The sequence below is a fragment of the Mercurialis annua genome, linkage group LG5 (assembly GCF_937616625.2).
Source record: "Mercurialis annua linkage group LG5, ddMerAnnu1.2, whole genome shotgun sequence".
Classification (NCBI taxonomy): Eukaryota; Viridiplantae; Streptophyta; class Magnoliopsida; order Malpighiales; family Euphorbiaceae; genus Mercurialis; species Mercurialis annua.
Genome location: NC_065574.1, coordinates 55,573,430 through 55,598,318, shown reverse-complemented (window position 1 = coordinate 55,598,318; position 24,889 = coordinate 55,573,430). Strand labels below are relative to the sequence as shown.

The window sequence follows — 24,889 nt, the reverse complement described above, 5'->3', positions numbered from 1 at the left end:
CCTGACAACACTGCGAGAAACTATTCCTTAATCGTTTTTCTTTCTTTCTTTTTCTCGTTTCCTTGCTTTCAAGGGTTAAGTTTCTCGAAGAAGAAATATATCACATCCTTTCCAGACAATACCTAGATTATCTTAGATTTGTTCAGTGTAATTAATGTCAAACATGCTATGGAAGTAAATGCATCAAAGCGATCATCAAATAAATAAAAGAAAAATAAATATATATTCATAGACAATCATTTGGATTAATATTGAAATAAAATTGTTATTAAGTTGTAACAAGTACCAAAGAAAATAATGTTCAATTTTTAGCATTTCTAGTAGCAAGGGACTTGTTGGTTTTAGAGTTGTAGGCCTTGAAGTATTTTATTTGTAGGCTTTGGAATAGGGCGATTTCCACATCTCTAGCTCTAAATATGGACCAAATGGCATGTGTGATACAGTAGTTTTGAATTTCATCCTTTTAGCCATAATTCTTACTCAACATTCAGAGAAATAAAAAAAATCTAAAATCTAAAATGAAAGTAATCATGTATAAACAAATTTAAATACAATCTAACTTCTCTAAAATCCTAAATAATTAACTACTGCATAAACAATATTTATAACCAACTTGAACCAGAAACACCTACTAAAGAAGTCCCTACTAAGGTCGCAAGGAAATACTGTAATGTTTCAATTGAATGATAAGCCTTGTGTGCATAATCTAATAAGAATTTTCGTATTTACGACATCAGATTCATGCCCCCACCTATCTGTCTAACTAAATATTTAACATTTTAGCAGCCAGAACAGAAGGCAAAGCTAGCGCACTATAATTACAGACTCAGACTGCGAAAAATAATAATTTTAGGTGTTAACAAAATGGTATTTGGATTCAACATAGGTTTCTGCATCCCATAAGAATGATCCAAATGCTACTGCTTCCAATACCAACATAGTCAATCCTGAGAAAGTGATGGACAGCACTTCATCATTCGCAGTATCTACGGAACCATCCTCCGAAACCCTTATGTCAGGCCTCCCAAATAAAGCTTGAGTTTGCTTTTCAATCAAAGACATAGCTTCCTTGGATCTTATCGTCGCGTAATTTTGAAGAGTTTCGGCATCCAAATACATCACATATGACCTCAGTCTATATGGTTTTCCTTCACCTCCGTCTTCAGGTTGAATAACTATCAAGGATTCAGGATCCCAAAGCTGCCTCATCGGATTTGCCCTGTTTTCATCATAATCCTTCGGTAAGCTATTCATGCTTCGATCAAGTTGATACCGCTGATCAACTCTTCTCAGGAAATATCCATACATTATAGAAGCAGCATACAGCTTTCCGAGTTTTATTTTGCTAATCTGAACAATGGTCTCAAGGGGTCCCACTCCTCGATCTCCCAGTACGAGAGCTAAGTGGCTCTGAATCATTTCAAAAGCTTCAGGGGAATGAACAGATTCTAGTTTTTGTTCCTGGTTTGGCCAGAAATCTATTCGTCCAGTTGGGTCTGAGGTTGCAGATATTTTAGGGATCATTAAAATGGCTTTATCTGAAAATTTCTGCACTATCAATGAGTAAATGATCTCCTCCAGTGTCTTCCGCCTTTCCTTCTTCTTGACTTCAGCTATTCTCCTAATTACAGAAAACAAAAGAATCTTTAGTTATATAACTTATTTCATTACTCACAAAGATAATGCAAGCAAACAAATAAACTTCTTAAAACTTTGGTTCTATATGGTTTCTGACCTTTTATGATGCAATCAAATTCACTAACTTTTAGTCAGATGAAAGAAAATACAACCGTGATCACTAAAGCATAACCTAAACTCTATTGGAGTCACATATGTCGAGTCATTCAATCATAAGTCCCTAAAGACTAAGTTTTGTGATCAAATTAATAGCTCGGATTCCAGTAAAAATAGTGGCTGGACCGAGCATGTGGCGTGCTGCCTGAACATGAGTAGACAGAAGGTTACATTTTCTTAAAGATATTTAATATGAGAATTTTGCTTGAATTTCATGAAATGTTATGCACAATTTCAATAAACTACATCATGTCCAGTTTCCATATCAGCTGCTAATTCCATCATAATTGGAGCTTGCGACTTCACCAGAGTAAAACAGAAATTTTGTACAATCAAAATTGAACAAATTAAAGTTTGGCAACTCCAAAAGAATCCAGAGTAATATTGCTTCAACTTGAATAAATTTGTGTGGAATCTACCCTTCAAAGAACAAGTAATTGAAATGTGCCACAAAACTAGGACAAAGTTGACCATTTATTTCTTGAATTCAAGATGCTTTCTTACTACGTCCAGTGTAACTAAAACTGAAAAAAGGTCTTCCGGGTTCATAGTCTGATAATATTAGCCATAACTCAACTAAGAATCCAATCATTTCTAGGTTTTGATTATTACCGAGTAGAACAGACATGAGTTGATACAGAAAACGTCACACTTAAGACAGCTTAAGGGTAACTATATCTTCCTTTATCACAATTGAAGGAGATCAACACAACCAGAGTCATGGAGGAGAGGCAAAGGCAACAGTCCTTTTATGTGTTGGAACTGAAGTCTGAGCATTGGTGTCTTTTAATTTCTTATGATCCATGAATCACCTACACTGCTACACAACATTTATTCATGACCAGCACCTATGTGTTATAGGTGAATCAAGGAAGCATACTAAATAGATCAATAAACACTATTGAAGTTTTACTGATCTCACTAGTACAGGTTATACATATTTCAATGAGTAAAATAAGTATTAAATTGTTGTAGAACACAATAAGTAACAGTGAACAAAATATTCATTCAGTCTCTTCCAATCAGTAAATGGAATCAACTGATAGTCTGTTATGTTTTTGTTAATCACAATCCATTGAGCAGTAGAATCTAAAATTGGAATGCCATTTCCCACGATATTTATTGTTTCAGGCATCCAACTAACTGACTACTTTACTAAACATATTACAAAATAAATAAATAAAACAAAATAGAAAGTTGATAAGCTGTGCTTGTTGGGGATGTTTCTTTATTGTAATCAGCTTCTGTTAGCGAAGTTGTTTCTATTACTAACTACTAAGGCATATGTATTTTGTTCTTTAAGTGTACTAAGACTCCTTTTGGTTTATTGACGAAAAAAGAAAATTAGTTAGCTACTTTGTAGTTTCTTATTCTTCTTTCAGTTTGACAAGTATTAAGACTATAACAATCAAGTAAATTGCTAGTTTCATCAATCTTTATTGATGGGTCCAAATTAGTTTTACATGCATACTAGTTTAAAGAAAGTATCAACATATGCACTGTTTCGATGTACAACTATTTTTATGATTTAATTGTATATGATACTGAAAAGCTAGGCTACAATTGCATAAAAAATGTGGTTAAAAGAATAAGATAACTTACAAGTACATTTTTCTTTGCTCATCCTAAGAATAACGCGATAGAAAGTCATACTTTTATATCTCAATCTACCAGTAATTTATTATTGTCGATTTGTATACATGGAAGATGGATCCATGAAGGTTAGGTGGGATATCCTTGATGGTAAGGAAAAAACAAAGAATAAGATCAACTATTATTGTAGTTTTATAACAATGATGCAGCAGAAGTCATACTAGCAATCTGACCAGTACTTTGACTTGCAAACGTATAAATTATTTAATTAATGGAGGAACAAAATTTCCATGGTAGACGCCACACAGTCAATTTTTTCATGAACTAAGCAGTAAAGGGTTTGCCTAAGATTTTCAAGGAAAGTATTAAAATTCACCTCATAAAAGGGCTTGGTCAAGATAGGCTTCCTATGTAGTTCTCCATAATATATTCTATTAGTCAATTCATTGTTATAGTTGAGTGAGTTTAATAAAAAATTGCACAAAAAAATGAAATTTGAACTATGAAAGATGAGCATTAGGTACTGACTTGTAAAGGGGATCTTGAGATTCCTCCATCTGGTCAGTTTGAAGATTGTCAAGCTGCTGATCGATAGCTGAAGGGAGAAGATGGGGATGTGTTTGCAATATCTGTGCCAAAAGCTGACCAACTGGGGACTCAAACTGAAGAGGAGGAACAGGATCCAAAGCATCCCCGGATGCTCGCACAGTAAACCCTCTATCTCGGAACTTACTCGTTCCAATTCTTTGCCTTGGCAAGCCAAATGAAGAGCATCTCTACGAAATTCAAGAATGAATAAAGGACTAAAAAACATAATTTGAAACTAAAATTAGTAAAACTATGAGCATAAATTATAACCCTTTTCCTTTATAATCATTGCTTCCTCATTTAGAATTGAAAGAATTTAGAGATTAGTAGAAAACCCAGTTGTGCAAAGACATAGACATAGGTAGATATTAAGAAAGAGAGCACATTCAATCAGCAAAATTTAGTCTAAGCAGATAAATAAGTATTTAAAGAGCAATGAAAAGAAGCAGCAGCATACAATAATTTTAGCTCAAACCAAAACTATGTTATCAGAACATGTAACACAGAGAAGGGAAAGGCATAGAAAAGTTACGTTAAAAAGGGCAGAGGAAGAGGAGAAATGGAAGTGGTGGTGGTGGTGGTGGTGGTGTTGTCTAAAACCAGAAGCAGCAGCGGCGGTAGCAACAGAAGTGGACGGAATAACTTCACCAACTGTTATCTTCATTCTTTCTTCCCTTTTCCTTTTTTATTTTCTCTCCAACCAAACAATATACACAACAGGGCAGCTTTTTTGCTTATCAAACACAACCCAACCCGCTTTAGCCCAATACAAATACTTACTTATGCTTTCTATTTGGATTAACCTATTTTAAAGTCACAGATTTCTCTAGACTCTTATTTACATTTATCTGGTCTTTTAACTGTACATGTTTTATTTATCCGGTTTTTAAATTTTCATTTGAACTTATCTGATCCCTTGACTTTATATTTGTTTTTTTATATAATCCCCCAATTTTATGTTTTTCTTAGGCTTATTCCTTAAAATTCCCCACCTTTTACACTCAATTCGTTTGCACCCCCACGTTGTAAAACCACCAAATATACCCAAATTACGACCTTTCACTTTCAATTGCACCCTCAAATATTAAATTGACCTCTTTTCACTTGAAAAATATTCAAATAAATTCTTTAAATTTTAACATATATTTTAAAATAGGACTTAATGTTTTATTTAAAAGAAAAATAAACCTATTTTTTCAAGTGAAAAGAGATCAAATTAATGCTTGAATATTTGGTGGTTTTGCAATGTGAGGGTGCAAACGAATTGGAGGTAAAAGGTGAGGGGTTTTTAAGGGGATAAGCCTTTTTTTTATCTAGTCCTTTAATTTTATATTTTTGAGGATTTGAGAATAGAAAAATTAAAGTTCAGGAACTCATAAGACTAAATGGAAGTTCAGAGACCAGATAAATAAAAAATATAAAAATTAAAGGATCGGATAACATCAAATGAAAATTTAGGGATCAAATAAATAAAACTTATAAAGTTAAGGAATCTTAAAATAGATTAATCCTTTTTCTTTTATAACAACTCATATTGGATAAATATATTTTGAGCAAATTACTCTGAGTTCCCTATATATATCATAATTAATAATTTAATACCACTTATTTAAAAATCTTACTTAATGGTCATCCACTTTCAATTCCGTTAACTATTAGGCTCTTCTGTTAATTTGGTACACCAAATCGTGTATATAATTAAGAGCGAGTTACGAAATTATTTAAAAATGAAGTACCGAATCGTTAACAAAATTAAACGTGAGGGGCTAGATCGTTTTAAAAATGGGATATTAAATTGTTTGAAAGTAAGTGCTAAAATTATCAGAGAGGTGTAATAGTTAACGGAATTAAAAGAGATCATTAAATAAGATTTGAAAATATAGAATATATATCGAATTGTTAATTATGGTATATGGAAAGGTTTTATCATAATTTATTTTTAATCTAATTATAAATTTTGACAAAAATAGAAAAAACACTCCAAATTGTACTAGCCATAGTTATTTAACTAGCGTTTGCCCGTGCGTTGCACGTTCTTATTAAAAAAATTAGTGTTATTAATTTTATTTTTTATTTAAATATTTTATGACTTTCACACTATTAAAAAAATAAATAAAATGTCTTAAAAATACTATTTTTTTCAATTGTACTTGAATGTTGTAAAATCGTCAATTTTACTCTATTTTACATTTTCAACTTTCAGTTGTATCTTAAAGCACCAAATTGGTCTTTCTTCACTCAAAAAAATATAAATAAATTCTCCATATATAGCATATACTTTAAATAACTTTTAATATTATAAATATAACAAAAACCCTTTTCCCCTCAATTTCAAATAATAATATTTTTTTATTAAATTTGCCACGGTTCTATTTCGACCCCGCCGCCGCCCAAATAGATAGAATATGATTAGCTTTGTGTTTAGTTGTTTTTATTGGTTTCATTCAAAGGTAATAAAATGTTCAAAATTTTCAATTTATAGTACATGTGAAAGTAGAAATGCAAAACAGAATAAGATTTGTGATTTTATATATAAGCTCGGTGTGCTATTGAAAAAAAATAGATGATTTCGGATAAAATTTTGCCTGAAAAATATTAGTCCAAATTAAATTCAATTTTAGTCTCCAAGTGTATGATAATATCACCGAAAAGAAGTGGAATTACAATTTAAAGAAATAAAAACGTAAAAAACATGCAAAACTAAATTTAAATATTTCTTTAAACGCCAACAACTAACATCGAAAGTACCCTAATTTACAATAATAAAAATAACAAAATATAATCTTAAAATATGAAATATTATTCCTTTAGTTAATTGTTTTGGTACCACCTTGTAAATATTTTCTTATCTAAAATTCTATATTATTATATAGGCTTAATGGCAAAAAAAACCCAAACCTTTACGACTTGTTGCAATTATATCCAAACCTTTTAATTTTTGCAATAATATCCAAGTTGCATTATTTTGTTGCAATAATATCCAAATTGTACTTTTTATGTGAATTTTTTTGAGTATTTTGTCATTTTTTGGGACTTTTACTATATTATTATACATCAAAACATAATAATAGTCTAATATCTTAATTAAAAACAACAAGTCTAGCCATCAATTTGACTATTATTGCTACAAAAAATACAATTTGGATATTATTGCAACCAAAACATGCAATTTGGATATTATTGCAAAAATTAAAAGATTTGGATATAATTGCAACAAATCGTAAAGGTTTGGATTTTTTTTGCCATTAGACCTATTATATATAATCCCCGTACCATGGTTTATGTTTTTTTTTTGTTAATCTTTCATTTAATTGTTTATAATATATTTGATATGCTACTATTATTTTTAGCATAATATACATCTCCGATAAATTTTTATTTACTTATCATCAATTAAATTTTAATTTATGAATTTTTTCCCCATTAACACAATGCATAATGCACAATTTCATATGAATGTAATAGAAGCAGTCCATTTGAAACATTTGATATAACAATTTGGTTTTTTGTTGTGCCCTTTCTTCTTAGTCCAACCTTTTCTTTACATCATCATGATCATCAATATATATATGAGCAGCAGTATAATCTTTAACTCAATTATAGAAATTGTTGCTTCATCTTTCTCTTTCATTATGCATTATAAACTCCAGAAATTTCAATTCAGACTCTTGCAAGAAACCGTCGTAAATTCTATTCTTTTTCTTTATTTATACAATTAAAATATAACAAAAAAAGAATGCAAATAACTATAAACTTTTGAAAGAAATTAATTGAATCATTTTATGAGCCAAAATGAGAAAGATTTAGTGGTTTAATTTATTTTTTTGGATAAATTTATTGCTTTTTGTACATGAAAAAGGATATCAATTGCTTCTCATCTATTGTAGAAATACTATTGTTTATTTTAAAAATTTATATATATTTTATTCAAAATATTTAAATTTAAATGTAATACATCTATTATTACGTTTATTAATAAAATTATACACTATAATTTTTAATGATAAAAAAGTGAAATAACAAATGGCTAAAGTTGTTGAAGATAATAATGGGTTAAATATCTTAATGTTTACCGAACTATTAATTATTTTTTCAAGTGTTCGTTTGTATAAGAAAATCTTCCAATTCCTATTATTATAAAAAAAATTACAAAAAATGTTATTGAGCTATAGTTGTTTTACAAAAAGATAAGTGTTTTATATAAAAAAAAATTGATAACCATTTTATAACTTTTCACCGCAAAAATATTTAACCTATATAATAATGAATGAATAGTAATAAGACGATGTATCATAAAACAAAATCTGAAAAAATGAACAAATATAAGAATGAAGAACAAATAAAAATAATACAAAAGATAGACCTCATCTTTTATGCCTCATTTTTCGCTTCCCAAACTCTCATAAACACAGATGAGAATGTCCTCAACTCAATGGTAATGCTCGGATTTTGGTATTGATTTCCCGTTAATTGCTTGTGGAATAGCAATTAACGTTGTATGTTAACATACAATGATGAAGCAACAAATTTTAAGGAGGCTCCTGCTTATAAAGAATCATCTGATCAGAGCTATTCTCAGCAATTTGCTTGGGCTTCTTTCAATATTATATATGCGATATTACAAGGAAATGCAAGAATTGATTTTGTTCACAAAAAGATTTTGAGCTAGAATACAAAAGTTTGCATCTTATTGTGATATTTATAGTATTATAGGAAATTTTAAAACGTAAGCAATTTAAGAAGTTGGTCAATTATTGCAAAAGCATTTATAATTCTGAAGGAGGTGATTATCAAAATGTTAAGTGCAAAAAATGAAACCTTCTCTTGATATTTATTCATGTCTTTTAAAATCATGCAGTAACGTAAGTAATATTTAGTGAGGTCATTAGAAGGTGTCCTGTGTTTCATGGTTAATTTGGTTTAGGTGCTAAAAAATGTGTAAATTATTAAGAGTATTTTTTCAAAACGAATAGAAACATGCCAAGTGTCAATTTCTCAAATCATGGAAAAAAACCCGTTTTATATATATATAGTAGATTATTTTATGACATCACTTCACCATTATGAATAATTAATTTAATACTAATCCATAATAGATTATAAAAATAGTAATATTTTTGGATAATAAATTGCCGGTTTCCAAAAGTTGATGATTTTAAGAGTCAATGTATTAATTTTTGTGGGGAGTCAGTCGATTTTTAGGTTACAATTGAGAATTTAACAATATTTCAAAAAAGTTATCCATTCATTTGTACTGAGTTTGTTATATTGAATGACAAAATGAAAGAAAAAACACAATAAATTTAAAACACACATCATCTCAAATTGGCAATACAAGAAGATTACAAAGGGCATTAACGTACACACATAATACAATTGCACCTCCTTAACGTAGCTTGTTTGTTTGATATATAAATAGGAAGTCAGGAAATGAAGACAAGATTGATTTGTAATCTGAGAAAATCATCAATGATCATCAGAAAATATTTTTTCATCTTCTTCAATCTCATATTTGCCGTCGCAAATGCAGATTTCAACGTCTCCACCATTTCTTTCGATGAAGGTTACAGTCCTCTCTTTGGAGATTCCAATCTCGTTCGCTCTCCCAACGCCAGAAGCGTCCGATTGCTTCTCGATCGCTTCACCGGTATCTTGATCATTTTAATATACTTTGATTTTGAGTTTGAGTTTGATTTATAAATAAATTTATTTTCAGGCTCGGGTTTTATTTCATCGAGAATGTACAAATATGGATTCTTCAGCGCTAACATCAAGTTGCCCGGAGATTATACAGCCGGTTTATGTGTTGCCTTCTACGTAACTCATTCATCATTCTCTTTTTCTTTTCTCATTTATTTTTTGCTTTCTTTTCTATTTTCACGACGATCATATAGAACTCCAGTTGGCATAAAATTGATGAAAACAACGCATGAATACTGGTATGAATAATCAAATTATTGAATAAACATTTAGAAACAATTAGAATTCGAATTAGTTAATAAACAAACAGTTAGTGTAAATAATCCGTAAGTGTGTGGATGATAAATTATATTACTATAAATACCTCTAAGAAGTTGTTGAACTAGGCATATTAATAATTGATTGAACTGCAGACATCAAATCAAGAAGTGTTCGAGAAGAATCACGACGAATTAGACTTTGAGTTCTTAGGAAACATACCAGGAAAACCATGGAGATTTCAGACAAACTTGTATGGTAATGGAAGCACAGGCCATGGCAGAGAAGAAAGATATAGATTATGGTTCGATCCCTCTAAAGAATTCCATAGATACAGCATTCTCTGGACACACCATAAAATTATGTAAGTCTTTTTCTCCTCATTTATTCTATATCCCTCTAAACTCTTCATCCTTATTATTATTTAATTGATTTTTAATTATGATCAATGAATAAGATAAAAAGTTTCAGGCTAGAAACGTAAATTTTTATTAGAATAAATTAATTGAATAAAATTAAAATTATTAATGTTGATGATAATGAGAATGCTTGATCTATGGTTGTGAACCAGGCGAGTTTGAGCTATGCCAAATTTGAGCTTAAATTCTTATGTGTTATACAATATCCAGTTCGAAATTGAATGCCATTTGATTTCTCGAGTTTGTCTTGAATTTAATAATAAAATAAAAATATTACTAAAAGATTATATATTTGATGCATTTAAAGCTATTCTTTTAATGTAAAATTAACCAATTGAAATGATATTTATCTAAATTCATATAGGTATCAATATAGTAAGAAAAATCGATTAGGTTTATTTAAATTTACAAATTTTACAAGAGACAGTCAAATAAAGGGAGAGAAAAGATGGGAGTTGCGTGTGGGATGCTAATATAATGGATAACTAGTGGACAACCGTTTTGTCAAATATTATGAAATACAATTCCAATTTATTCTAAAAAGTTGCCTTATTTTTTATTCATCCTCTTTTTTTTGTTTCTCGTAAACATTTTTTGATCAGAATTTTATTAAATATAACAGATCATTCAATAGATTTATATTAGTTTTTTAAAATAAAAATGAAATTAAATTAAATTAAAAAATTATTTTATAAAGAAGAGTATATATTTATTAGCATAATCTATTATATTTAATAAAATTGAAAGGATTTTAAATTAGTTTTTTTATTTATGACCAAATTTAGTCTTGCTGATTTGTCTTAATCATGGCTATAAATAAAGTCGTTAGGCAAACGGAGGAAGTTTCCAACTTGAATTGTGTTCTTTAAAAAGTTTTGGAATATTATGCATGTATCTGAATGTTACCAATTTCGATCCCTTAATCATGCATGACAATATTAATTTATTTGTTTGTTGAATTTTATTTAAATAAATATCCAATTTTTTATTTATTTTCTTTAAACTATGTATATGATAAAAATAACAAAACTACATTTATTAATGATAGGCACTATAATAAATTAAGGTAATTTTTTTAAATTAAATAGTGTTATTTTTTAACTAATTTATATTGTTCCTGTTTCTTATTCATGGTGTTATCTGTTCTTTGTATTCATCTATTTTTACCTTATTCTTAACAATGAATTTAATCTCCATTAATAAAGATAATAAAATTAAAGAAAAATAATAAAAAATAAAAGCAAAACCAACATTTTAGAAGTTCATTATTATTAGGAGTGATAAATAAATTAATAAACTATACCTACTTTCTCAATTTAATCACGAACTTTAAAACGGCTCAATTGTATGAAAAAGTTGCATTTTTGTTCAATTCGATACATATGACACTCATTAGTTGGTGTGATTTTACTGAGGTGGGCATCATTTTTGACAGCGCCACCTGAGCATATTATGATCCCGTGAAACAAATTGAGAAAAAATGGAACTTTTTACATAGAATTGAGACATTTTAAAATTTGGATTAAATTAAAAAAACATGTATAGTTTATAATTTTTTTTTTACATTATCCCTTATTATTATCTTACCATTCTTCTATTTTAAAATTTTATATTAGTTTATTCCTGTTTCATTTAAAGTTAAAACGAAGTTTTAACATTTTTTTTTTGATGAATAAATATATTAAAAAAGCCACAAAGGGCAAAACCAAAACACTAAAACTTTCGCACAAGAAGTGGCAACATAAGGAAGCACACTAGAGGCTACGGAATAGTGAAATGGCAAAATCAAGAGTCCGAAAACAAAATACAATGAGGATTTCTAAAAAAATCCAAACTGGAGTAGCAAAAATCCTTATTACAAATTTTGTAATGAAAAACTGCTTGAGAAAAGCAGTTAAAAATAAGCGACTCCTTATTCGCTATTGAATTCGAATAAATACGCTCATTCCGACACTTCCATAATTCCCATACCACCAAGAACCATAATGTTTGCCAAAGAATCTTATAATCACCTCTGCCAACGATGACCTTCCATTGAATCCAGAAATCTGAAAAAACTCTAGGAAAAGTCCATGCTACTCCAATCTTCTCAATAATAGCACACCACACACTTCTAGCAAAATCACAATGTATAAGAATGTGATCTTGAGTCTCCACAACCCCACAAATAGAGCAAAGAGAATTATCCACATGTAATATCGAACGTCTCGCCAAGAAATCGAGAGAAGGAATACTATTGTGGAGAGAAAGCCATATAAAGAATTTAATCCTAGGAGGAACCAATGATTTCCAGATTTGCTTAAATGGTAAATCCACAATGCCTGGTATATCACGAGACTCCATATTAGCTGGTCTTAAGAAATCCGCAGCAGCAGAACCAAGATTTGCAGCAGTAGAACCAAAATCAGCAGCAGTAGTAGACCCAAAATCCCCAGTATAATGAACAGAATCAGCAGCAGCAGGTCTCTCTAACCCTTCATACAGAATATCAACAGCGGCGGCAGCATTGAAAGTAGCAGGCATCTCCTCCTCATCATAGTAACCAGCAACGGCAGCCGCATTCTCAACAACAGCAGCGACAGAAGATCTCTCAACACCATCATCACCAACACGATAAATAGCAGCAGCAGGTCTTATAACATCATTGTTCAGAAAATTAGCTTCCTCACCATTATGAAAGTTCCTCGCAGTTGAATGATGAATTGCCACATTTCCCCTTGCTGAATCTGAATCCGTCTCACTACCAAATCGTGTCAGCTCCATCAATAATGAGGAACGACGGGCTGCAACATTGTTCTCATCAAAAATAGGAGCTGGTTGTTCAGGAAGTAAAGCAGCAGCAGTAGAATCCCTTAAGCTAACAACAGAATTCAAATCCACTTCTGCTCTCCCAAGCATAATAGAACAGGCTTTACAAAAAGAGTAAGGAGAATAAATTCCAGAACTTGAATTCCAGCGAACACTGTCCGCATGGGTTAAGTTATCATCGAGATGATTTAACAAATCTTGAAATGCCTGTAGTAAAGAAGATTCAGCATTGCGCAATCGCCTACGCCAACGCCAACCTGAGTTCCATATATCACGGATAGAAGCTTGCTTCTGGTTAGACAGATTAAATAGCCGAGGAAATAGAGAAGAGGCTGGACCATTTATCATCCAATTATCGCTCCAGAGGGAAACAGAATTACCGATACCAATTTCATATCTAACATTGGTGATGAAGGTATTCCAGGCAGCCGTATCCATGCAACAACACTTCCGTATTCCTTTCCAAACATAAGAAAACTTTCTGACGCTCCCATTATGTAAACTGTCCCAGCTATAAATCTCTGAGCATGACGAGATAATATTGAACCACAAGGAACCATCTCTGTTAATCCGCAACTTCCACACCCATTTAAAGAGAAGACTTTGATTTCGAATGAGAAGATTAGTAATTCCCAAGCCTCCTGTATCATAATCCCGACAAATCTTCGCCCAAGAAACTTTACTGAGAACTCGATTAGCAATATTACCTTTCCAAAGAAAACGAGACATGTAGGACTCCAGCGTCTTGATAACTTGTTTCGGCATGCTATGAACTGACATAAAATAAACCGGTATGCTGAAAAGAACTGATTTGATTAGAATCAGTCTCCCAGCTGGAGACAGAAGATTTCCTTTCCAGAGAGCTAGCCGACCCTTGAACCGTTCGATAACATAGTCCCATGTCCCCATTGATAATTTTCGGTTGGATAGAGGAAGACCCAAATATCTGATAGGGAAAGAATCAATCTTACACCCCACTATTTCAGCCGCAACTAGTAAATCAATCTCAGAAACATTAATTCCCATAATGGAACTCTTATGAAAATTTATTGTCAATCCTGAAATCAATTCAAAGCAGCGAAGAATCCGTGTCAGATTGTGCAGCTGATCTATATCATAAGGAATGTAGAGCAACGTATCATCTGCAAACTGAAGAATCGAGAGCGGCTCATAGTCTGTAGAAAAGCGGAAGCCATTAATAAATCCCAGAGCAGCCGATTTATCAAGCAGGCATTTTAAACCCTCCACCGCGATTAAAAATAGGTAAGGAGATATAGGATCTCCTTGCCTTACTCCTCGCCTCAATACAAACGGCTCTACAGGACTTCCGTTTACCAAAACTGATGTCGTACCTGTAGATAAGCAGACCATCATCCAATCCAACCATTTTTGCGGAAAGTTCATGCAGCGCATGACAGACATCAAGTAAGTCCAGTCAATGCTATCAAACGCTTTATGAAAATCAAGTTTAAGGACAAGCAAACTATCCTTCCTCCTTGTTGCTAAATGAATGAGATCATTAGCAATCATAGAACACTCTAAGATGCTTCTGCCCTTTATAAAAGCATGCTGGTTGCCAGAGATAACCTTATTAAGCATAGGAGCCAACCTCAGAGAAAGAGATTTCGATAGAAGTTTAAAGAAGCCATTAACCAAACTTATAGGTCTATAATCTGAAATACTCGCCGAACCTGCCACTTTAGGAACCAAAACCATGAAAGAAGTATTTATCCCCTTAGGCAGGACACCCTTGACGTAAAAATCATCAAAGAAATCCAAGAAGTCCTTCTTCATAATTGTCCACGCCTTTTTGTAGAAGTAAAAATTAAATCCGTCTGGACCCGGAGCCTTTTTTTCTCCACAAGATGAAAGAGCGTTGAATATCTCATCATGACTAAAAGCTCGAACAAGACCATTAGCCTGAATATCAGTTAATTTCTCAAAAGATAACCCCGTGATGTCAAAATCCACACCCTCTTTAGCACTATACAAAGATTTAAAGAAATCTCTAATATAAAATCGAATATCACTAGGTTTAGAAAAAGCTGAGTCGTCCACTTGGATAGTCGAAATGTGGTTATTTCTATAATGTTTAGAAGAAACACTATGGAAAAACTTTGTATTTCTGTCTCCTGCTGTACTCCATCGCAGCCTTGATTTTTGCATCCACATTGATTCGTTCCTTTTTTCTGCTGTCCATAACTCGGATTTGAGATTCCATAACATAGCCTTCTCCTCTTCCGTGCATCTCTGAAGGTCAATCTGCGCTTCTTTCTCAAAAATCATAGACGTAAGTTCTTTGATCTTTTTTCTCTGATCTCCGAACGTGTCTTGGTTCCAAGCTTTAATCAGGTAACGCAACTCTTTCAGTTTGCTTGTCAAACCCAGCTTTCTTGTGCAGACCGTGGCCCAACTATCATCAACAAACTTCTCAAATTCTACGTGATCCCACCAAGCATCCACTGATCTAAACGGTTTAGGTCCCCAATCAAAGATATTAGCTGAGCGGACTAATAATGGCACATGATCCAAATTAACCGAAATTTAAATTTAAATATTCGAGGATTATTCTACAACATCACTTTTTAAGAACGTAGTACTATAATGTTTTTATTACTTATTAATATATAACATATAAAGTTATATACAAATTAGCTAGTATAATCTTTAAAATAAAAACTTTTGATCTAATGGTTGATAGTAGTTTGATTTAAAATTTATTTGCATAATATTTCAAATATTTGATATAAGTTGTCTATGTAAATGTAAATGAGAATCTAACTTTTTTGATTTTTATTGACTTTTCATTGATTTAAAGAAAATAATCACGATAAATATGGTTAATATTATTTTCACCAATGGTAAAAAGAATGTTTCAAAATATTAGAATAAATAACTTTAAAATATTTAAACAATTATAATTGTTTCAATTTCTTTTTCTGATGTTGCGTATTGGAGTGTTTTTCCTCCCGCTTGCATCTGTTGTTCTCCGTTTTTGGAAGTTTAATATATTTACTTCCTCTTGAAATTTTCAAATGATATTTTTGATAATATTTTCATAAAGTAAAGATATATGCAAAGAATTTGTTTTATATATTTTAAAAATATAAAATTATAGTTAAAAATCAATAAAAAAATCAACCATGCATAAGTTAGTTGTATTCTCATATAAAATAATAATTTAAATGTTGATGCACGACATTGGTAAATAGCTAATACCATATATATTTTATGTTTTGCGATTTTCAGATTTTTTATCGACGATGTTCCGATCCGAGAGGTGATACGCAATGATGCAATGGGCAGCGAGTATCCATCAAAGCCAATGTCCCTATATGCCACAATATGGGATGCCTCAAATTGGGCAACCTCAGGGGGGAAACACAAAGTGAACTACAAGTATGCACCATTTGTGTCCGAGTACAAGGATCTCGTTCTCGAAGGTTGCCCTGTCGATCCCATCCAACAAATTCCAATGCCTTCTGGCTGTTACGAGATCAATGCTCGAATGCTAACCGCCGATTACGCCACCATCACTCGCAAACAACGTGCGGCAATGCGGCAATTTCGTCAACGATTTATGTATTATTCGTATTGTTATGATAGTTTAAGGTATTCCGTGCCACTGCCAGAATGTGTTATTGATCAGAATGAGAAGAATCGTTACAGAGACACCGGAAGATTGAAATTTGGTGGTAGCCATCAAAGTCGTAAACGTCGCTCAAGGCGGAGGAGCCAAACCCGTGCTGTTTCTAGCATTGATGATCTTAGTATGTCATTACTGGTATGAGCATGTTTGTATATTATAAATTTAAAATAGAGAAAATTTAGAAAAGTAGAATATTATGTATTATTGTCATAATTTTATATATACTTCATAATAATAATATATTATTATAGAGAAAATGTGTTATCAAAAACATATTGAAGGTTCCAAGTGAAAATTTGTTTGTTTGCAAATTACCAAAAAATGATATTTCAGAATAACTCACTTCCGTGACTTGTAAACGATGACTTTTTTATAAGAATATAGGTTGTTTGTTTATTGTTTCATATTAGAGAAACTTTTCACTCTACTCATCAAAACCTCTCAACTCTCATATTTAGTGATCCCATACAACTTAATGGTAGCGTCGGACTAACACTTCCATCTTACTTTGGTCTCAACTTCTTGCAACTTCCTTAAGCAGAGTTTATGGTGAAGCAAAGCTTCCTTATTGTTTGTGTTCATTTAGCAGTAAATGTTGTTATTTAATACTTTTTAGATTTATCATTTTTCAGATGAATTCAGTAAGGAACATTTCTGATGTCGGCATTGGTGAATAGAATGAAATCATGTTCGGGTCAGATTAAGCCCTGGATTATGCTTTGCGGAAGTATATATTCAAAAAAGAATTCCATGTCTTCAAAACCAAAATCTTTGACCTGCAGGTTATGGCAATGATGATTGATGGACGATTAGAAATTTGAGAACAACATACACACTCTTATTGTGGTACAGAGAAAACTTTCACACGTTCCCTCTCTCTAGCTCAGCTAGAAGTTACACTCAATGTTTTAACAAGTGCACACACAGTTTATGTTTTCTTAGGTGAATCACAAACTATAAGTATTTTTCCGGGTCATGCTTAATCATCATATAATTAATGTGTCCTACGCGTTCATAAAAAACCTGAGATTTTCTTGGCGAATTCTAAACTTTAAAATATATTTGATAGGATCATACAAACAAGTAACCTTTGCAAGAGTTTTGCTTAAGCTCACTCTAAGACCTCACAATGAGTTTTCAGAAAAACTTAACACTAACATTAAAAAATTGTAGTGTTTGAACCAAATTTATGTTTCTATAACATATATAAACTCGGGCAAATGTCATATATGGTCCCACTTTTTCTTTAACTGTACAACTAATTTGGGTATATATATATATATATATGAGGACAAGAATAGAAGTTTGATATTACAAAACAAAATGCTTTTCAGGAACAAAGACTTTTAGTCAATATGCATATTTGGAAAACAAATAAAGAACCTCTATCTGATGATCTTCTAATCTATGTAGCTTATCTGCAGCTTCACCTGATCACTTTGGCCGCCGTACTGGAACTCCAATGATCCTACCTTCAGTTCAGGTGCCTCTAGTATAATTTGGATCCACCGTTCATTTAAAACCTTCAGCTGACCTGTATGTATCCATGTGCATCTACTGCTGTTGGGATCAAAGAAAACGATGCAAAGCACTATGCTGTTGTGTGATGTAATTCTTTAGTGGTTTTAATGTGCATGCATCTACTGCTCCGAAAATCTATCTCTTAAAAGTAGGGCTGATATATAAATGTAATTGTTTAGATAGCGTAATGAATTTAGTATCTTAGATTATTTACTTGAGAAGTTATCAAGTGCCATCATAACTCAAATAAGAAGAACGTGGCCTCAGTCCTTGCACTATAGGATGATCAGGCCAAAAGCTTGCAAGATTTGTTTTATTAAATCACATACAAAGCTCCATCATCCCTGTACTCATAATTTTCTTTAAATAGTAGTATTAGTTTTGTAATAATAATTTTATTTATAAACATTCAATGATCCCTAAAACACAAAAAAAATATAATTTTTATACTCTTAAAATAATATAAAAAAACCAAATGTATTTATATTTTTATATATTTTTTGGTGTCAAAATATTTTTATTTTCTCCTTATATGACTTTATTTCCTCATAAATATTTTCATATACTTACTTCTTATGAAAAATTTGGTTACTTCTTATGAAAAATTTGGATCAGGTACCATGATTATTAAATTTAAAGAATTACTTGTGTGGTCTTTTTTTTTACAATTCTCAATTAAAATTTATGATTGATAACATTTTAAGAAAATAACGTACCATTTATAAAACTAGTTAAGATTACGAATTTTTTTTTTGAAAAATTACATTTATATTTTAAATCAAATAATTAAATAAGGCCACATCTTTCATGAAAATTCACAAAAATTCAAACCTTTCAATTTTATCTGTATCGTCAAAAAACGCAGGTTTTCGTTTCAATAATGTCCAACTACGCGATTTTGCTGATGTGGCATGCCACACAAGCAAAATCGCGTAGTTGAACATAATTAGAACGAAATCCTGCGTTTCAAGATAAATTGGATAAAATTGAAAAATTTAAACTTTGGTGAAACGTTCATACAAGGTTTGGCTTTTTATATTCATTTGCCCTATATTGTATCATTTTGTAGCAATTATTTTGAAGGATTTTCAATGGTAATGTTTTTTTATTTACTCATCATCAATTGAGGGATACCGAATCCTACCATAACTATGGAGCCGAGTCGCAGAAGATCCACTCTTAAATGATATCGGACTCCCGCCAAAGGGGTAAGCCAGACAAAACTGGTGGCTGAATCTATGATTTCTGCCTCGATTGGAATATAATCTCGATCACGAGGATAAAAACTGAATCCCTGAGGAGTCGGACAAAGCGCGTCGACCCTGGAATTCAGGTAGATCAATAGATCTGCAATGATTCTCGAATATCTTTTCTATTTAGATACAAACTCCAGCTTAGAAAGATAACCTCTAACTTAATAAGACGAGACTATTTAGGAAGACGTTCGTAAATATGACTCATGTTTGAATAAGGAATTATACTCCCAATCAGGGTGAAACCCTACTAAATAGGATTCACTTTCCTATTCCGACTCTACAAGGTATACGATCAACTACTATATAAAGAGTTTGAGGTATGCCTAAACATATAATGACATTCATATATTAAAACTGCTTAAAGCCTAAACTGACTTTAGCATCGGAGAGTTAATCGGACCACCGTCCGGTTAGCTTCTACCTTATTTTGCAGGTTAAATCACCGGATCAGAAGACAGACTCCATTATTAATGAAGAAAATAAGAATAAATTTAATTAAAATATGTTAAATTGAATTTTTTTATCTGATATTCTAATAATTAATCGTTTATAATAAACGGTTTATACAAACTAATAATTACATGATTAGAAAGTAATCAATTTATATTAGTGTTAATATCATAAAAATACACCAACTTTACACGTTTTTAAATTTAATTACGTCTTTCAAAAAGTATCATATTTGGACACCAACTTTAATTTTTTTTCCGAATTCATACACGAAATCATAGTTTGCCGAGATGGCAGCTGAAAAATGACTTTCACCTCAGCAAATTACACCAATGAATGAGTATCACCTAAACATCATGTATGGATTTGGAAAAAACTGAAAACGGGGGATAATAATTACCCATAGCCCCTGAGTTTAAGGGCTACGGGCGCTAAACCCCCTGATCTTTGTGGCGGCGCTCACAAAACCCCCTAAAACCAAAATCATCGATTTTTGTTAAAAAAGGGTGACGTGGCAGCGATTTTCAAATGTCAGACTGAACAAATTCTGACTTCATGTCAGGCCATGTTAGGTGTCAGGTGACACCTCACCAAAAACCCCAAAAATTCTAAAATACCCCCAATAATACAATTAAAAAAAACTAAAACTTAAAACAACCCAACCATTCAAACCAAACCCAAATAAACTTAACCAAACCGCTTTACCCCTATAATTGATTTTGTTGGATCTTTGTCCTTTTAAACTCCTTTATTTTGATTTTGACAATCAACTATGAATGATCTAATCTTGTTCATTAGTGTATAGGAACTCATAGGAACAATTAAAAGTCAATTCGGGGCTCTCTAGCAAAAATCGAGTTTTTGAATAGCAAGTTGTCCAGTAGCATATCTCGCCCGTGATGAAAAGACCATCTCGAGGGAGATATATATCAAGGGGGAGATAGAAATATCACGGGGGAGATATTAGAGCTGACAAAATCCTAGTCGACCGTTGGAACGAATCATGGGTTCGACAAATACATCTCGGGCGCGATAAATGAGACCGTTGAAGATCCAACATATATTTTTGAAGACCCAATGAAGCGTTAACACGTGGCACTAGCCGTTGAAGGTTTTTGGCCTATTCAAATATCTCAACTGTTATATTTTCATCTCGGGGGAGATATTTTTGCTGAGAGCAAAATTTATTTTGTTTGTTAGTGCTTTGTTTGAGGATTTCTTTGGATATAAATATAAACTCATTTGCAATGTTTCAAGGCTAATGATTTCCACACCTTGAAACAACAAATACACATCTAAAATTTACATTTGTTTTGTTGTAGTTTTGGAGTAAGCTTGTAAACTCTTAAATCATTGTGGGTTCTTGATTAGCCTTAGAAAATCAAGTGTGAGTTAGAGTTTAGCTTTGAGAAAACTCAACCCTTATAAGTTAGAGATTAGCTTTGAAAAATCTCATAGTTGGTGTTTAGCTATAAAACACTAAGTTTGAAGTTATCTTAGAAAACTTCTTGTGAATCTTTTTTAGTGGATTCTAAATCTCAATCTTTGATTAAGTAGTGGAGTAGGATCGATTTGTGATCTGACCACTCTAAATCTCTTGTGTCAATCCTCTAAACTCTTAACTCCTTTAAATTATTATTTCCGCATTAAAGAATTTTAATCTTCCGATTCACAACTCAAAATCCGGTTTGCCATACCCCATAAGATGTATCAGATTTTATATACTTGCAGAATTATCCGATCAGATAAGTTTACTTCAAAGCCAGAAAGGATGTTGTCAAGATCAGTATTCATCGTACAAAACAAAAAAGGATGACGATGTAGAATGGGCACTCGAAGTCTTCAAACTCATCACGAAGAGCCATTAAAAATTGTACCAACCTCTACTCCTCTCTTGGTTCATTATAAATCCCAAAAGACTCGTAATTAAGCATATTATGTGAGGGCCAATTGCTCCCACAAATATATCATAGCATTATAAAACTTGAATATTCATATGTTTCTAGTGAAGAACACGTATTTCAAATTCCAACTGGTACTGTTTTGAAACTTAGACTGTGTATACAGTCTAACTAGACGATCACAAACTTATTTAGTTGTCTCATATTTTGCTAACTGGGTATCTATCAAATGCCTAACAAAATCATTGATTCAAGTAATGATTTTGGAGTTATCTATCTCCAAGTTATCTACTAATGTCACATATATAATCGTTGTGCAATCCTTAAGCTTAAGAAAAGCATATGAAGCATATCCCTACTTTTGTTTATTTCATTGAATAACCCCAATATAAATAATGTTTACCATTTAACTGAACATTAACTGCTTGAAGCGAATCATCTGTATTTTCATCCATAACTAAGAGAATTGTCAATAGAGAACACAAATTAATTGAAAAATCCAAGAGACAAGCAACTAAAAGAAGACGAGCAACCAAACAGATGAGCAACCAATAGAAAAGACGAGCAATTAAACAAACGCACAACCAAAGACGAGCAACCGGAATAGACGAGTAATCAAACAAATGATCAACCGACACAAAAGGCGAGAAACCAAAAAGAAAACTCCAAGATTGAATCTACAATCTATAGAAAAGAAAAAGATATCTAAGTAGATGGAGGCCAAAATTAGAATAGAAAACTTTAACCATTAAACAATACAAAATATGATATATATATATATATATATATATATATATATATATATATATATATATATATATATATATATATATATATATATATATATATATATACATTAGACTTTCTAATAATTAATACGCAATAAATTAATAATTTTAATAATTAATAAAATTTCAGGGAATCAATTTTAATATTATGTCTTATGAAGTATTCAATAAATTAATAATTCTAATAATAATTTTTTAATCCATCGTATATATTAATCATTAGAGGGTCGGTTGTATAGACTAAGATAAAAAAAAGAGAACTAACAATGAATTATATCTCAAATGATATAAGTGCTGAACGGCAAAATTATTAAGTCGTGAGTTCAAATCCTCCATAAGCGCTCACCCCTTCCCGATTATTAAAAGGAAAAAGAAAAAAACGACTATACTATCATGTTTACTGGTATGAGCATGTTTGTATATTATAAATTTAAAATAGAGAAAATTTAGAAAAGTAGAATATTATGTATTATTGTCATAATTTTATATATACTTCATAATAATAATATATTATTATAGAGAAAATGTGTTATCAAAAGCAAATTGAAGGTTCCAAGTGAAAATTTGTTTGTTTGCAAATTACCAAAAAATGATATTTCAGAATAACTCACTTCCGTGACTTGTAAACGATGACTTTTTTTATAAGAATATAGGTTGTTTGTTTATTGTTTCATATTAGAGAAACTTTTCACTCTACTCATCAAAACCTCTCAACTCTCATATTTAGTGATCCCATGCAACTTAATGGTAGCGTCGGACTAACACTTCCATCTTACTTTGGTCTCAACTTCTTGCAACTTCCTTAAGCAGAGTTTATGGTGAAGCAAAGCTTCCTTATTGTTTGTGTTCATTTAGCAGTAAATGTTGTTATTTAACACTTTTTAGATTTATCATTTTTCAGATGAATTCAGTAGGCAACATTTCTGATGTCGGCATTGGTGAATAGAATGAAATCATGTTCGGGTCAGATTAAGCCCTGGATTATGCTTTGCGGAAGTATATATTCATAAAAGAATTCCATGTCTTCAAAACCAAAATCTTTGACCTGCAGGTTATGGCAATGATGATTGATGGACGATTAGAAATTTGAGAACAACATACACACTCTTATTGTGGTACAGAGAAAACTTTCACACGTTCCCTCTCTCTAGCTCAGCTAGAAGTTACACTCAATGTTTTAACAAGTGCACACATAGTTTATGTTTTCTTAGGTGAATCACAAACTATAAGTATTTTTCCGGGTCATGCTTAATCATCATATAATTAATGTGTCCTACGCGTTCATAAAAAACCTGAGATTTTCTTGGCGAATTCTAAACTTTAAAATATATTTGATAGGATCATACAAACAAGTAACCTTTGCAAGAGTTTTGCTTAAGCTCACTCTAAGACCTCACAATGAGTTTTCAGAAAAACTTAACACTAACATTAAAAAATTGTAGTGTTTGAACCAAATTTATGTTTCTATAACATATATAAACTCGGGCAAATATCATATATGGTCCCACTTTTTCTTTAACTGTACAACTAATTTGGGTATATATATATATATATATATATATATGAGGACAAGAATAGAAGTTTGATATTACAAAACAAAATGCTTTTCAGGAACAAAGACTTTTAGTCAATATGCATATTTGGAAAACAAATAAAGAACCTCTATCTGATCTTCTAATCTTTGTAGCTTATCTGCAGCTTCACCTGATCACTTTGGCCGCCGTACTGGAACTCCAATGATCCTACCTTCAGTTCAGGTGCCTCTAGTATAATTTGGATCCACCGTTCATTTAAAACCTTCAGCTGACCTGTATGTATCCATGTGCATCTACTGCTGTTGGGATCAAAGAAAACGATGCAAAGCACTATGCTGTTGTGTGATGTAATTCTTTAGTGGTTTTAATGTGCATGCATCTACTGCTCCGAAAATCTATCTCTTGAAAGTAGGGCTGATATATAAATGTAATTGTTTAGATAGCGTAATGAATTTAGTATCTTAGATTATTTACTTGAGAAGTTGTCAAGTGCCATCATAACTCAAATAAGAAGAACGTGGCCTCAGTCCTTGCACTATAGGATGATCAGGCCAAAAGCTTGCAAGATTTGTTTTATTAAATCACATACAAAGCTCCATCATCCCTGTACTCATAATTTTCTTTAAATA

The 24,889-nt window shown here is 31.6% G+C and overlaps 2 protein-coding genes across 2 annotated transcripts; one reads left to right on the top strand and one right to left on the bottom strand.

Moving 5' to 3' along the window:
* Nucleotides 1-647: 647 nt before the first annotated feature.
* LOC126683117 (UV-B-induced protein At3g17800, chloroplastic) lies at nt 648-4,723 on the bottom strand. The gene is made up of 3 exons (XM_050378950.2): nt 4,508-4,723; nt 3,916-4,163; nt 648-1,621 (listed from the first exon to the last, which is right to left on the bottom strand). Exons 1-3 carry the CDS (start codon nt 4,637-4,639, stop codon nt 850-852), a joined length of 1,152 nt encoding a protein of 383 aa, XP_050234907.1. The 5' UTR covers nt 4,640-4,723; the 3' UTR covers nt 648-849.
* Nucleotides 4,724-9,292: 4,569 nt separating this feature from the next.
* LOC126680488 (probable xyloglucan endotransglucosylase/hydrolase protein 30) lies at nt 9,293-17,017 on the top strand. The gene is made up of 4 exons (XM_050375616.2): nt 9,293-9,622; nt 9,692-9,792; nt 10,089-10,297; nt 16,410-17,017. The coding sequence occupies exons 1-4, from the start codon at nt 9,406-9,408 to the stop codon at nt 16,948-16,950; spliced, it is 1,068 nt and encodes a 355-aa protein (XP_050231573.1). The 5' UTR covers nt 9,293-9,405; the 3' UTR covers nt 16,951-17,017.
* The last annotated feature ends 7,872 nt before the right edge of the window (nt 17,018-24,889 follow it).